At 43.3% G+C, this 14,431-nt stretch overlaps 1 protein-coding gene and 1 pseudogene across 1 annotated transcript in view; both read right to left on the reverse strand.

The window, feature by feature from the left end:
- Positions 1-1,462: 1,462 nt before the first annotated feature.
- The window catches only part of Abcg5 (ATP binding cassette subfamily G member 5), a 22,594-nt gene continuing 9,625 nt past the window's right edge, over positions 1,463-14,431 (reverse strand). The window contains exons 5-13 of the mRNA XM_010611510.3: positions 14,093-14,225; positions 12,279-12,418; positions 11,452-11,581; positions 10,781-10,994; positions 10,476-10,681; positions 9,440-9,578; positions 6,215-6,400; positions 2,673-2,785; positions 1,463-1,656 (exon numbers count right to left, since the gene is read on the reverse strand). Of these exons, the coding sequence (XP_010609812.1) occupies positions 1,463-1,656; positions 2,673-2,785; positions 6,215-6,400; positions 9,440-9,578; positions 10,476-10,681; positions 10,781-10,994; positions 11,452-11,581; positions 12,279-12,418; positions 14,093-14,225 (1,455 nt within the window). The remainder of the gene's footprint in view (positions 1,657-2,672; positions 2,786-6,214; positions 6,401-9,439; positions 9,579-10,475; positions 10,682-10,780; positions 10,995-11,451; positions 11,582-12,278; positions 12,419-14,092; positions 14,226-14,431) is intronic.
- LOC117286717 lies at positions 2,056-2,287 on the reverse strand (annotated as a pseudogene).

Raw genomic sequence — 14,431 nt, forward strand, 5'->3', positions numbered from 1 at the left:
ATACTGTTCTAAGCAATAGAGTTTTACTGCGGTTTCCTTAATGAAATGATCTTTCCTACTATAATGTGAGACATCTCAAGTACTATAATTTATCATGCTCTGCAAGTTAGGTCACAGTAACTGAACAAAGTTCATGGGCTCTCTATCCTGCTCTGCTCAAAGTTACCATGGCAACATTGACATAGTTTCATCTCAGACTTGTACATGAATTACTTGAAGATCAATCAGAAAGATAATCAGTCTTTCAGTAGAGGATCCATTTTTCATATCCTATAGCCATCATTTCATCTCTGGAAATATGTGATACATATGTCTATACTTACCAACATTCTTTGTCTTCACAATTCAAGAACATAAACCCCTCCTGTGTCACTCTGTTCTGCTCAGTGGAAATGTTGTGTCAGTCGAGTATTTTTCTGTATGGACTTTTAATAACAGCTGATCTCCGTGTCTGAAAGAGGTCGTGTCTCAGTGCATACGCTTGTCTAGTAACAGCTACTTTTCATTTTGTAAGTAAACTAGGCTGGATATGGAAAGTAGCAAGCTCATCTTCAAAGTCATCAGCAGAGAGCTGTCCAGTGTGTTGTGCTCACCACTCTGCCCCTCCCTTCCTGCAGGTTAAAATGTTAAACCTCAGTAAAACCACTGGCTCCTCAGTGCCAGTGGTGGTCACCATCCAACATCTGTCCAGCATCCTCTCATTGTGATCAGAGAGCTGAGCCTTCTCGTGTGGACAAGTGCAGATAAATGTAGGTTTTAGTTTTTTATTTGTTTCTTTTTAGTGGTATTGGGAATTAAACACAGGCCCTTTCATATGCCAGGCAAGTGCTCTACCATTGAGGTACTTACCTGGATCACTTGCTTGCTTTCTCTTTGTATTTCTTTTTTTGAGATGGGGTTTCACTAAGTTGCCCACATTGGCCTCAAACTTGTGATCCTCTTACCTCAGCCTCCCAAGTAGCTATGATAACATTGTGCACCCCCATGCCCAGCAAATGTGGGTGTTAAATGATAGAACAGTCTTCTTACCTAGTTGTACATGATTCTCTGTTTCAGGTAAACCCATAACTTTTTTCCTGTTACTTCCAGTCAGTAACCATTCAAACATTTCCTTGTACCAAATTCTACATCAAATGTAAGCATAATTTTTAAACTGGTGCATTTTTCTATATCTAGAACAAGGAAAACATTCACACTCATCTCCCGTAGGCTTATGGATTCTTAACTATTTACATTCTTGGATGAGCTCAGTCACAATTCTCAAATACCACATGTCCCAACAGGTTGAAATAACAAGGGGCAGGATCCCATTTCTATTGTACTCGAAGTCTGTGTGGATCTGAGGAGCACAAATGAAGTCTTAGTGGCAAAACGATTTACAGTGTCCCACCAAAAAGGAAATCCATGGCATTCTTCAGACATTCCAATAGTCACACCAGACAGCCGAAGTTCCATCTCTGTACTATCTGCTGGTGAGATGGTCCCTTATTTTAAAAACAACTATTCCTAGGAGGACCAGAACTGGGATATATGCATATAAGATCAGAAAGTTCGTTGTGAATCTGGATGTTGCGCCTGGGCAGGTTCTCTCAATGATCTGAATTCCTTGAACGATAGCGCACAATGGTTTATTTATCACAGAGTTATTTGAGTTGCCTGCCAAAGAAAAGATTGACAATATCAGCCATGGCAGATCTCAGGTGACTCACAAGTATCTCACTCTGTGAAGCACCCTTCTTCCTGAAAGATACGTGACATTTTTGAGAGCCCAGAATTCACAGTCAGATGAAGCCCGGGTGAAAAGTTTCAGGCCTTGGCTTCATTTGAAGATAGAGATGGTTTCGTTTCTGTTTTGGGTATAGATTCCTTACCATGTCTTTGATAAAATGACATTCACTTAGCAACAGATATCCTAAAGTAATTGATGCTGTCACCTAAAAATATTAAAATAACCACTAAATTCCCTGGGATCTGCGGTGGCCAGGAGGATTTTATTCTGTTCCCACTGCCCCCTGTAGGAGTGGGGAAAAGCCTTTTGCTATCAAAAATGGCTTTGAGAATTTAGCTCAGTGGCACTGCTGCCCGCCTCATGAGCTCAAGGTCCGGAGTTCAATCCCCGGTACCAAAAACAAAAAACAAAATAAAAATGGCTCCACTCACGTACCACGTACTCTTTGGGGAGCAAGAAGCCACTTTATAGCCCACTTCAGTGAGCTCAGTAGATAGAGAAGCTGAGTCTATCTGGAATATACTAGACTTGATCTTAGCCAAAAGGCCAAGAAGCGATGTCTCTAGAATATACTAGAATTCAATTCAGTGTGCATGAATTCTGTCTCTTTCTAATAACGCCACAGTGGCCTTAGGCTATTGACCTTTGGCAGGAGACAAACTGGACCACTGCTTATTTTATTTTAAAAAAAACAAAGAAAATGTTGGGCTTTTATCACCAAAGTGTTAAAAATCAGTTTAATATAAAATATAGCATTTAATATATCATGGACAAGTACAAATTTCCAATGATGAATGTCATCATATTGTATAGCTAAAATGTACCAATGAACTTCATGAATAAAAACATGTATGTAGCATTTATCCCCAAAATACATTTTCCCTCCAGAAACTGCTTCCTTGGAGTAATATTTTAAAATAGTATTTCAAAACTGAGTACTTACCACACGTGAAATTCAGTCCATAGAACTCATTGACTGTGAGGATCTCACAGCAGTATTTTTGGAATGTAAAATAGCTGTAGACTTTAAAAACATAGTTCATTTCTTCTGTGCTTCTTCAGGGGACAAAAGCGGGAAAGATAAACTTCAGTAGGCTCTGGCAAATAGTTTTACCAAATAAAAAGAAAGGCAGTCCTTATGTTATGTTCTCTAACATAAATATACTTTTCCAACTCTATTTTTATTGTTTTGTTTTGCTTTTTGGTACTGGGGATTGAATTCAGGACCTTGTGCTTGTGAGGCAGGTGGCAGCACCTCTGAGCTAAATCTCCAGTCCCCAACTCTATTTTTAAAATGATCCTCACTATAAAAATCTTAAAATGATAATAAAGTATAAAGAAATACATTGCCCAGAAATAACTGTAGTTAACATGTTGGTGATACGTGGGGCATGGTGACACACGCCTGTAATCCCAGGACTCAGGAGGCTGAGGCAGGAGGATCACTGTGAGTTCAAGGCCAGCCTTGCTACATAGTGAGTTCAAGGCCAGCCTAAACTCCATAATGAGACCCTGTCTAAAAAAAATTGGTGATATATATAATCTATGTGTTCATAAAACTATACATTAAAGTTTTATGCTGTGCTATTTCCTAACATGCTTATTTCTCCCAAACGTGTCACAGACATCCTTCCAAGTTAGTAAATGTAGCATTCAGTCATTTTACATTACACTTTGGTGATCCATTATAGTAGAGACTCTAACAATCCTTTCATGATGGCCTAGTGCCTAATTTTTGGGGTGAGCACTATTTATAGAACATAGAAGAAAACACACATGTTACATGAGAGGAGGATAGTCTATGTGATAAAACATAGATTTGAAGGTGCTGGGGTAAAGTAAGAGCTAAACTTAAATGCCAGGGGGACAGGACGGAGAGAAGCAAGTACATTCATTGTGAAAACAAACTATGTTTCCTCTCCATTCTAACTCGGAAGAAACCTCGCGCTGATGCTGTGCCCTTCTCAGTCCACTGTATCATTTCTACCAGCCAGAAATATATATTAAATATATTTACAAAGCTCTAGTTAAAGATGCTTTAGGAATTTAAAAATAGTATCTTGCCCTTGAAGAACTCACAGTGTGGTTAGTGGCAGTTTGCTAAGGCACAAAATAAATGAGCCACATTGAGAGGTTGTTAACTGGTCTTGAAAGTTTGCAAAATTCTTTGTTGATCTGAGTCAAGACCGAGAGCTGGCTCCTGTGTAACAAGAACCACTGCTGCCCTCGAACAGTTGGCGATCTATTAAGGAAAGCCCACAACACAAAGGGCACACAACAGGCAGCAAGAGGAAATGGGGTGCAGAGAGATCCTCCAGCCATGGGAATGGTGGTCAGGCAGAGGGAGACCAGGGAACTGAAGGCACAGAGGAGAACCGGCTGTGTCCTGGAAACCTGGGGAGTCTGGTAAGAGGGAGGGACCATGGATTAAGATTTGTTGATGCAGAACTGTCCCCACTATGCTGTTAAATGGTAAGAACGTATTAATTCTTCCCATCTTCCACAATAGTACAATTCCACTTTTACTAAAAATGCTATTCAATTCTAGCTGGATATGCAACGGAGCTTAACTCTGGGTTGTGATATTTTGGGTAACTTTTCCTATCTTCTGCATACATGTCTATATTGTGTGCATTGTTTGTCCCAAAGAACTCGGAATATTTTGTAAGTAGAAGGAACAGCAAAGCTGCTTCCATTCGTGTTGGAAGGTGGAGGGAGCCAGGAGTACAAATCCTGCCTGCTCTTCAGGCAGGGAAGTGGACCACAAAGGAGAAAATGCAGTGAGTGCTTGTTCGTTGAGCAGTCTGAGTAAGGTTCCCCAATATGAAGATTGGCAAAGAAATCAAAAGCATTTAGTAATGGTAGCCATTACCTCCCTTTTAATGGCAGTTAATCTCCTTTTCCTTAAAAGTAGGTACAGGAAAAAGTACCAGATTGACTGGCACGTGAGGATTCCAATCATATAAAAGAGGAGACCACCCCCAAGCTTGAGTCTACATTGTTGAGGGTGATTTGATCAGTGCGCTTCTCACAGATCCTAACAATCCACTTAAGCAGCAGAGACAAATGCAATGTAATGTAAAAAATGCCTTCTTGACCCATCAAAACCTGGCTTGCTTTGCTCTCCTGTGTTTTCATGTTGATTATCTCATTTATTCCTGGTGACCTCACGAGGTAGGGGATAAAATAAGAACCTCTGTTTTATATGGCTGGGGATTTAGCTCAATGGCATTGCATCTGCCTGGCAAGTGCAAGGTCCTTAGTTTGATCTCCAGTAACAAAACAAAACAAAGCAACAAAAAAAACAAACCTCTGTTTTATAAATGAGGAAACCAGGGCTGGGGATTTAGCTCAGTGGTGTCACTGCCTGCCTCGAAAGCAAAAGGTCTGGAGTTCAGCCCCGATACCAAAAAATAAAAAACATAAATACATGAGGAAACTAATTTAGACAGAAAAGTGATTTGTCCTGTTCACCGGCAGGCAAGCAGTGGAGGGAATTCCTGATTCAAGGTCAGCTCTCTCTCCAGGGAGCCACAGGTATCACAGGCAAGGGACTCAAGCCCTCTCAAGTCTGAGCTTCATTTCCTCCTGAGAACTAAACGACTAACATATAAAAGTCCTTCTGTATAGTGGATGCCCACTAGTTTTTTTGTCTGTGATTTGATTTTTAAATCAAAGTAAAACTTTCCATTAGGGACCCAGATTTTAGATCCCATTCCTGTCACCTGCCTGGCCTCACTTTTATCTTTTTAAAAATTTCTACCCCTTCTTGTTCACTTTTAAGTATGTGTATTCATTATAAAATGATGGCTATCCTGCATAGAAAATTTGAAAATATAAAAAATATGAATTGAAAAAATTAAATACCATCTAGAGATGATTACTGTTAGATTCTTTTTTTTCCCCCAGTACCAGGGATTGAACTCAGGACCTTGTACTTGCAAGGCAGGCATAGTGCCACTGAGCTAAATCCCCGGCCCCTGTGATAACTACTGTTAATATTTGGCATGTGTCTTGAAACTTTTTTGAGCAGTCTTATCCTGCAGTCTTTTTTGCTTATCTGACTAGTTTTAATTCCTAAAAATAACTGGGAATTGAGAACCAGAATAGAGACTCAACAATGCCTGGTCAGAAATAAACTAACACATCTAATCTTTAGCTCACAATGTGGACCGTGAGTTTTTCTGGAGCATCTGAATTGGTTTTCCTCCTCTTGTTTTAAAAGCTTGTAGTATGTGGATCATATCATTAATTTGCTTACCTTATCATTTCCTGATCCCCAATAGACATTTTATTGAACAATTAGTACAATGTCTAAGACAATATTGATTACTTAGCAGGCAGTGTAACTACTCCACACCTTAAGGTGATACCTTTGGCCAGTACCCCAGACCTCCCTTCTGGAATTCTTTTACAGCAGGCATCATCCTGCAGTCAACGACCACAAATCATACAACCCTAAATCTTTAAATCTTTGTATCTCACCTGACAAATCCAGATCCAACCAGCAACCCAGCAATGCTCAGCAGAGCCACTATACTGTTGACAGTATTTGGGTTTTGGATCATTCCAAGTAGCACAAGAGTTAAACATTCACCAATTAAGTGGGAGGCCAAGAGAGCAGCAGAGAAATATACAAATCGGGCAGCCTCAGGATATAAGCCCAGAGTCCTAAAAAAAAAAAAAAAAAGAAAAGGTCTTTAGTTTCCTTCCCAAGCACTGTCATTTAAGAAAAATACCTTACTTGCCTTCTGTGGATGAATACATGGTGGTTACAGGCTGGGAGAAGCTAGCAGGGCAAGCCAAACTCCCTTTGTATAAGGCATTTTTGGAACAGAGCGAATGCTTGAGACCCCTTATTACCAATCGTTTCCACTGGCTTCTACTCAGTGTGAGTCATCTGTTAGCACCCCTAAGACACTTGTAGCAAAATAACAAATGACTTAGACAACAATGGCCATGAGCTGCAGTGTGCAGGCTGTTGAACTCTCTAGGCCTCTTTATAAGGAAGCACAATCTTCCTCCCAGCACCGCTCCTACGGCAGTGCTGAGGGCCCACCCAACCTGTGCCCCAGCTCTCCTTCCCATCCCTCTATGGCAGCAGGACTGTTGCCAGCGTGGAAGCCCTCACCACTTCCATCCTCCATCAGACTAGCTCCCCCTCCATTCTTAACTTTTGTTCTAACCTCCTTTCCTTGATTTGACTGTTGTTTCTTCGTGTAAACAAGCAACTCTGTCCCATGCCCTTTTCTCCTATGTTTCCTTCACCAAATTTTCTTTCATGGATGATAGGGGTTTGAAGTGACCATTACACTTGGTTGCTCTTTATTGTAGAATAAGGAAAAGAAACTGGCATGTCATGTATGCCCCACCACTTCACGATCATCCACCTTTCTTCCTGTACAAATCACATCTTGTTTATACTGTTAATCGCCTTTCCTACTGTAGTCTTGCGATGTTGAAAACATTCTTTCTCCTTTGACGATTTCCTAGCACTTGGACAAGGGTCATTTTCTATCAGAATGCTCCAGAAAATTTTATGTTGGTATGAGGCATTGTTAGTGATCCCTTACTTTCATTTCCCTCAAGGTCTTGAACTTCCTTGAGGAGCCATCCACACAAACATCTCCTAATCAACTGATCTCCATTCCAGTGGCTGCACCTGTCTGACCTGGGCCACTCAGCATGTCTTCAACTTATGTAGCAACCAAAATGGATCCACTTCCAAGGTTTCAGGTTCAGAACACACCCTCTCTTATCTCAGCCCGCCTCGTTTCCCATTTCCCCACGCCTCACTGCCTCAGATCCTGGCCTGCTTCTTCCACTCTTTGCTGCATCAGTTCTCTCTTCTGGGAGCCCTGCCTTCTCGTTTAAGTGACTGAAAAGCATGTTTGAAGTGCGTTGAACATGGCATAAAGCTGTGCTAATTCCATCAAATTTGACTCATCTGGCTCCTGCACACCCTAAGGTCTCATCTGTGGATCTTGGGTTCCCATCATGACTGATAGAAAACTCTACTTTACCCTTCTTCCCTATCTCAGTCCCTTTCCAGTTCTCAGCAGGTGAGCTGACCTCCTATTTTATCAATTTCTTGTGTCTGCATTCTCCCTCCCTTTCGTCCTCATTCTGTCCCCACCCCAGTCTTTGCCAAATATTGCCCTATCTATCTTCTTATATCTACAGCCTCACGCTATTCTGATTCCCTGTCCTTACCTGGGTCGGCTCTGAAACCTTAATCTGTGACTTACCCAATTTTGGCCATATCTTTATCTAACTCCGTCTATTGTTCGTTGTAGTTTCTTTTTGTTTGTTTCTTGTGGTGTTGGGATAGATCTCAGGGCTTTGGACTTGCTAGGTAGGGGCTCTACCCCTGAGCCATGCCCCCAGCCCCCTAATGGTTTCTAATGGTCTTACTTATTGCATCCTAAGACAGCCATTCTTTGAGCTTGCTGATCACCTAAGCAACTGATCCTACCTCTTCATCCTATCCTGTTCCACCAAGCTCCCCCAAACAGCATCTGTTTCTTCCACAACCCTTGTAAACTGACTGTTACCCCCTCTACTCTATGAAGCTCTTTTCTGGAAAGTCACAATGACTGCCTCCGTTTCCACTTCACCTCCTTTCACCTTTGTGAGACTTAACAGGTTAAATACACCAGTTTAAAACCCTCTCCTCTCTAACCTCTCTGCTGCCCAATGCGCCTTCTCTTTTCACTTCTCCAAATAGCTCTTTGCCTTCTCCATCAGCTGGCTAACCTCTTCTTCCCCTTTAAGCTTCTAATCTTGGAGCTCACATTAGCCATGGCCTAGTTTATCTTTTACATATATATCATGTTTATAATATTGATTCATACTACATACCTTGGGACTTTGAACTGGCTATGGTTAGGAGCACCTGTATATGAATCAGACAATAAAGAGAGATAGTGTCTCAGGAACTGCCTAAGTTCTCTTTCTTGGGGCCGTGAGCTGGGCACCTTGACATTAATGAAGTCAGAGAATGCTGGGTTATTTAAGGCAAAGTGACATGGTGAGAGAAAATCCATCTTCCCACAACAAGAAATTCTGCAAATACCATAACTCTATACACTCTTGGATTTATAGCTTTCTAAAGTTCTAAGACATAAAAGGAAGGCATCAATCAAAACCCAGTAGTATTAGGGATGTTTCCTGGTTCCCAGTACTCTTTTCCTATGGCCACTGTTTTGTTCCTCCAGCCCCCTTCACCCTGCCCAAACTGCAGTGTCCCTGAGGTGTCCAGGTACAGCAGTGATGCCTCAGGCAGGGGAGCTGCTCCCCTCCAGCCACAGCAGCCTGGGAAGGCCACCGTCATTGCTGGTGACCCCTGGTCACTTCCTCTGCACCTGGGCCCCTGGGCCCCTGGGTCTTGGCCACTTTGGAGCCCTCTTCTGTGGCCCACCCTGTAGGGAATGTGGGCCTCCCTCTCCCTCTCTCTCCCCTGGCACATGTAGTCTATTTGGTTTGTTCTCCAGTTCCATACAGCCCACAGTTGTATTTATTATAAAGCCAATGTCTTAAAAGACAGGAAATTGTACTAGACACGGACGGGCAAAACGCAGATGCTTCAGAGCAGAGAACATGGAGTCAGTCACCCTGAAGCTCTCTCCCCCACGTTTCACAGGGCCTCTTATTCTGTGCAGGCCTGGCTTGGGTGAATGGAATGGCCTTGAACACCCCTCCCCGCCTTACCAGTAGCTGACACTGCTGAAAAGCACAGTGGCAACGATGCTAAAGGGGAGGATGTGCAACACGTAGGCCAGCAGCATCTGCCACTTCTCATACAGGCCATCCAGACTCTCCTGGTCACTGACGGCTCGCAGCATAGGAACTGACATGGAAGGGAAGCAGGTTCCAGAACAGTTATCACCACACAGCTGGGGGAGGAAGGGCTAGCCCACGCTGAAGGGGATCCCCAGATGCGCAGGCTGTCTACTCATGGGAGGGGGAGACCGCTGTCCCTGGGACGGTAAAGCCTCCCCATCCTGGACATCTACACTCTACCGGAACTGCAATTCGGTTGCAAAAGATACGATTTATTTCCTTCTCCCTTAGTTTGGTGGTGGGGCCGGGGACCATCAATCCCAGAAAAAAGGGCATGAATGAGGAGACACGTTGTCCTCTTTTTGTGCATTATGCTGGTCCCCACTGCAGTCTGCATTTTATAGTGACTCTCAGAGGGACCAGAAAAGCCTGGTAAACACAGGGACACAAAGTTGCCCTTCATGTCCATCTCTAAGACCAACTTTGCAAAAGGCATCACCCTTTCCTCTCATTCCCTGAACACTGTGTTTCATTTCAGGAACTCCTCCAACATCTATTATTTTCCTGAAAAAGTTCTAACATTAGCCATCTGAGTGTGGCTTCTGGATTCCCTCTGAGTTTGAAAATCAGGTGCTGGTTATTCCAAAATAAGCTCTAAAAGAGACTAATGGTAACTGGGCCCCCTCAGGCTGTGGGCGTCCTGAAGGCCAGGAAAGATATTTTGTAAAACTCTCCCCCAACTCTGCCACCAAGGCCTCACAACTGACCTTCAGAGAGATCCTCTTGGTGAGCTAATTCATGGTAAGGTGCTCATAACGCAGTAGTTACCTCTCCTCCATCGAGAGGCTCTGGTGAGGGCCAAGTAGTCATAGAAATACCCATCTATGGTGAATTTTTGCAAGGTGACAGCTAAGGAGGGCACTGTGAGGGAGACAGGAGTGAGCCTCCTGCACACAACACTTACACAGCGTCACAGCGTTGAGCATGCCTGTGAATGGGGTGGCGCCCACCAACTGGTACAGGAGACCCACGCGGTCCTGGACAGCACCCTTTAGCATATCGTTCTGGACCCGCAGGAAGAAGAATAAGAGGAACAAACTCATGATCAGATTCTGAAGGAGACGCATAATCACTGCTTGCTTATTTCTTGAGAAGTTTCTTGTCACTCTCCTGAAATCCAAACGATCCCATTTTAATTCCTTTCCGTTCATTATTAGTGAATGTCTAAAGACCTAAAATGGATCTGGCCTACTTTTCTCAGGCTTTTACCTCAGGAGGACACCCAGTTTACAGAGAGTTCCAGGAAGATCTTTAGTTTTGAAAGGAACCATTGGTAAGTTCTTCAGGAGCTTTGTTCTGTCAATATTTTCCAAAATTCTGTGATAGATTGCTGATTCTTTGTAGGCAGTTTCAAGCATCTGGACTCGCCTGTAGGTTTCTATTTCTCGTTCTTTGCTTTGAGAATCCACCGATGTCAGGTCCACTAGATTTTTCCCCCCAAAAAAATAATCCATGTGTTTTTCAATGCACATATATCCATAATGGAAAATAATATGCTTTATCATTGACTCAGGAATACTAACCATAATACCACATCTCATTAGAATAAAATTTGCTGTAAATGTTCACCTATAAAATCAGAATATTTTAAAGCTATCCAGCAAGGCCATGAGAATCCCACTGGTACTAGCAGAGAATTCAGAAACTCAGCTAATTTTTTCTCTAACAAAGAAGTAGTATATCTATTTGCTTCAAAGAGATCCCTATCTTATTCTGATAAATCATCAATGGTAAAGACTCACAGAAGCTCCTTGACACACAAAATCATCACAACAAAAACAAAACCAAAAACCCTTTAGGGCAGGTGCCATCTGAGCAGAAATATGAGATGAAAATGTTTAAAATTCATGCATGGTGAAGAATATGAAAGAAAAACTTACTATAGAAGTCAAAAGGGTTGGAATGCTCAGGACAAGGGTAACCACAGCCACTGAAGAAATCGAGCATCTCCACTGGGGTGCCACAGAAAACCAACTCTCCGAAGGTCAGGATAGCGATTTTGTCAAAGTACTAATCAGACAACAGACAGTTTTAGAGTGTGGTCAGGTCACTGTGTCCTTATGGGAAATACACTTCCAAGCAGCTGATCAGTCCTTTGATCATCTCAGCCACCCATCAGTATTCTCAGTGGGTGCTGGGTGCATCTCTACACATTCCAGCTGGGTCACCTCTGACAACCATGCTCTCTCCTTCCTGAGTCCCAGCATCCCCTCTGAGGTAGAGAAAAGCTACATGGCCAGCTTTAAATTCCAGCCATTACACGGACAGACTGGGCTGTTCTGTTTGTTGCGTATATGTGATGTATATTTTATAGATTCTCATCTATAAAGATAGCTAACAGAATACTGGGAGGATGAAATGAGCATTCTGTGAAAGAATCTGTATGACTGATTCAATGGAAGAACACAGCCCTTGAAGCCAACTTGAGCATGAACGCCAATTCTGCCTTTGAACTCTATCAGCCTGACTCCGTTTTGAGTCGTTTCTGTGCTTCTCTTTTCTTCTGTCAAGGAGACATACTGATGCCAGCCTCACAGGATTGTCACAGAGCTTATGTGAGCTCGTGCTTCAAAAGTACTTGGAATGTGGTGCTAAAAAGAAACTGGTTTCCACCCTTTCTCTTCACACATCAGGATTGTCGGGTGCACCTTTATTCCTCACCCCCATTCCCTCTAGAGTTGAGCAGAACAAGGGACACACCGCTTACCTCGAAGAATTCAGAGCGAGGTTGGTGGATAGTGAGGATCACGATGCGGCCCCTGTGAGCCAACTCAGTCAGGAGGAAGACGATCTGATTCGCAGTCATGGAGTCCAGGCCTGTGGTCGGCTCATCAAATAACATGATCTCTGCCAGCAAAGAAGAGGCAGACGTCTGAGTCACTGCTCCTCTGGGCTCTGTGCTTTCAAACTCAGTTTTGACTGGTCCTTTATGGAGCTGTTGTACCCCATCCACACAGTACGTGATGAGAAGTAGCTGCATGCAAACTGCTTTCGGCTCAAACCCTGGAGAAAGGATCTGGCCTGGGGGCCCAATCTCCAGCTCTGTGCACACGTAGGGACAGAGAACAACTACATCTGGCCTCCTACTTGGTACTGTGGACTGTTTGGGCTCCATCCAGGGGACACTTATGGGCACTAAGTTGTTCTCAAAAGAGAGAAGATAGGCTTTAAGTGGGGGGGGCTATTTCAAGTCTACAGCACTTTCCAACACTAAAAGTGTATTTGTACACAAAGAAATCTAACCTGTAAAACAAGGTCTGAAGTGGGATAGGTGTTTAGGTTGTTTAGAACCCAAAACTGGATTAACCATAGCTTATTCCCACCCACAAGAAGACCAAGAGCTCTCAAGGACACTTCTCATATCTGCCTTCTGGTCATTAAGCACCACCAGATCGGGCAATCTTAATCTACCACGAAGTAAAGGATCTGGATGCAGTAGCCCCTCTTCCAGGCACATAGAAGGGGTGGGGTTGACAATGACTAAGCCAGACAAGAGAAGAAGGGCACTGGCTACCTAGGCTTGATGACCCCTCCCCATAGCATGTACACTTATCCATGTCAGACTTCAGTTCCTACTCTGATTCCTGTTATCTCATAAACACTTCCAATAGTATCAAAACTAATGAATCTTTCCCTGCAGATACGGTGGTACTGCTACAGTATGAAGAGTGGGTGGGGCAGGCCCTGTGTTCATGGGAAATGCTAATAGAACACTAAAGCACAAATATGATGTTTCTGATACAAGAGATGTTTGGTACAGATGGTCCCTGACTTATTAAGGAGCTGTGTTCAGTAAACTCATGGTAAAGTGAAAATGTTCTATGTTGGAAATGCAGTCAACACACCTAACTTACGGATGATCATAACATAGCAACACAGCACACTGCAGAATGTTGGTTGTTCCCCCTTGCAACCACATGGCCAAGTGGTAGTTGTGACCTGAGGGCACTTTCCAGCATCATAAGAGAATATTATACTACCTGTAATCCTGGCACTCTGGGAGGCTGAGACAGGAGGATCATAAATTTAAGCCTAGCTTGGGCAACTTAGTGACTTAGTAAGACCCTGTCTCAAAATGAAAAATAAAAAGGGTTGGGGATATAGCTCAGTGTGAAAGCCCTGGGGTTCAATGCCCAGTAGCGGAGCTGTGCTTGTGTGTGTGTGTGTGTGTGTGTGGTGGGGGGTAATGGTATTGCATATCACTAGTCCAAGCAAGACACGATCAAACTTCAAAAATCAATGTACAGTTCAGACTGTGTGTATTGCTTTCACGTTAGCTTATAGTTGAAAATTACGTCAGGACCATTGTTAAATTGAGGACTATCTATACTTCGATCATTAAATAGTGTTTGGAAATTAATTACACAGTACTTCCAAAAATCCTGGGAATCCAAGTCAGAAAACTCAGTGCTTTCGGTCCTACATAAACTTTCCACATGTGGACCGGGAAAAAAGGGTCTCGAGTATCTGCGGACACAGCCCAGGCAACGGCTGGTAGCTGCAGGCCTGTGTCACACTTACTGGGGTCCTGCAGGAGCTGGATTGCCATGGAGACCCGGCGCCGCTCGCCACTGGAAATGCCCCCAAAGTTATAGTTGCCAATCACTTGGTCTGCCACATGGCTCAGATGCAGTTCTGCCATGATGGCCTCCACCTGCGGGAGACAAAAGCCCAGGACCGCTGGCCACCTGGTGACAGCTGCTATCTCAGCTCCAGAGCTGGAGAGGGCCGGAAAGAAGAACATCTTAGAATGCTCCACTTCCAGACTCACTGCATCCTGGGGAAATCAGCCTGACAGCGAAATCCAACTTGGCTTAGGTCACAGTATTACATGATTTAAATAAAGAAAAGGTTTTATAT

Source organism: Fukomys damarensis, unplaced genomic scaffold, assembly GCF_012274545.1.
Source record: "Fukomys damarensis isolate Sample0158 unplaced genomic scaffold, DMR_v1.0_HiC HiC_scaffold_2, whole genome shotgun sequence".
NCBI lineage: Eukaryota > Metazoa > Chordata > Mammalia > Rodentia > Bathyergidae > Fukomys > Fukomys damarensis.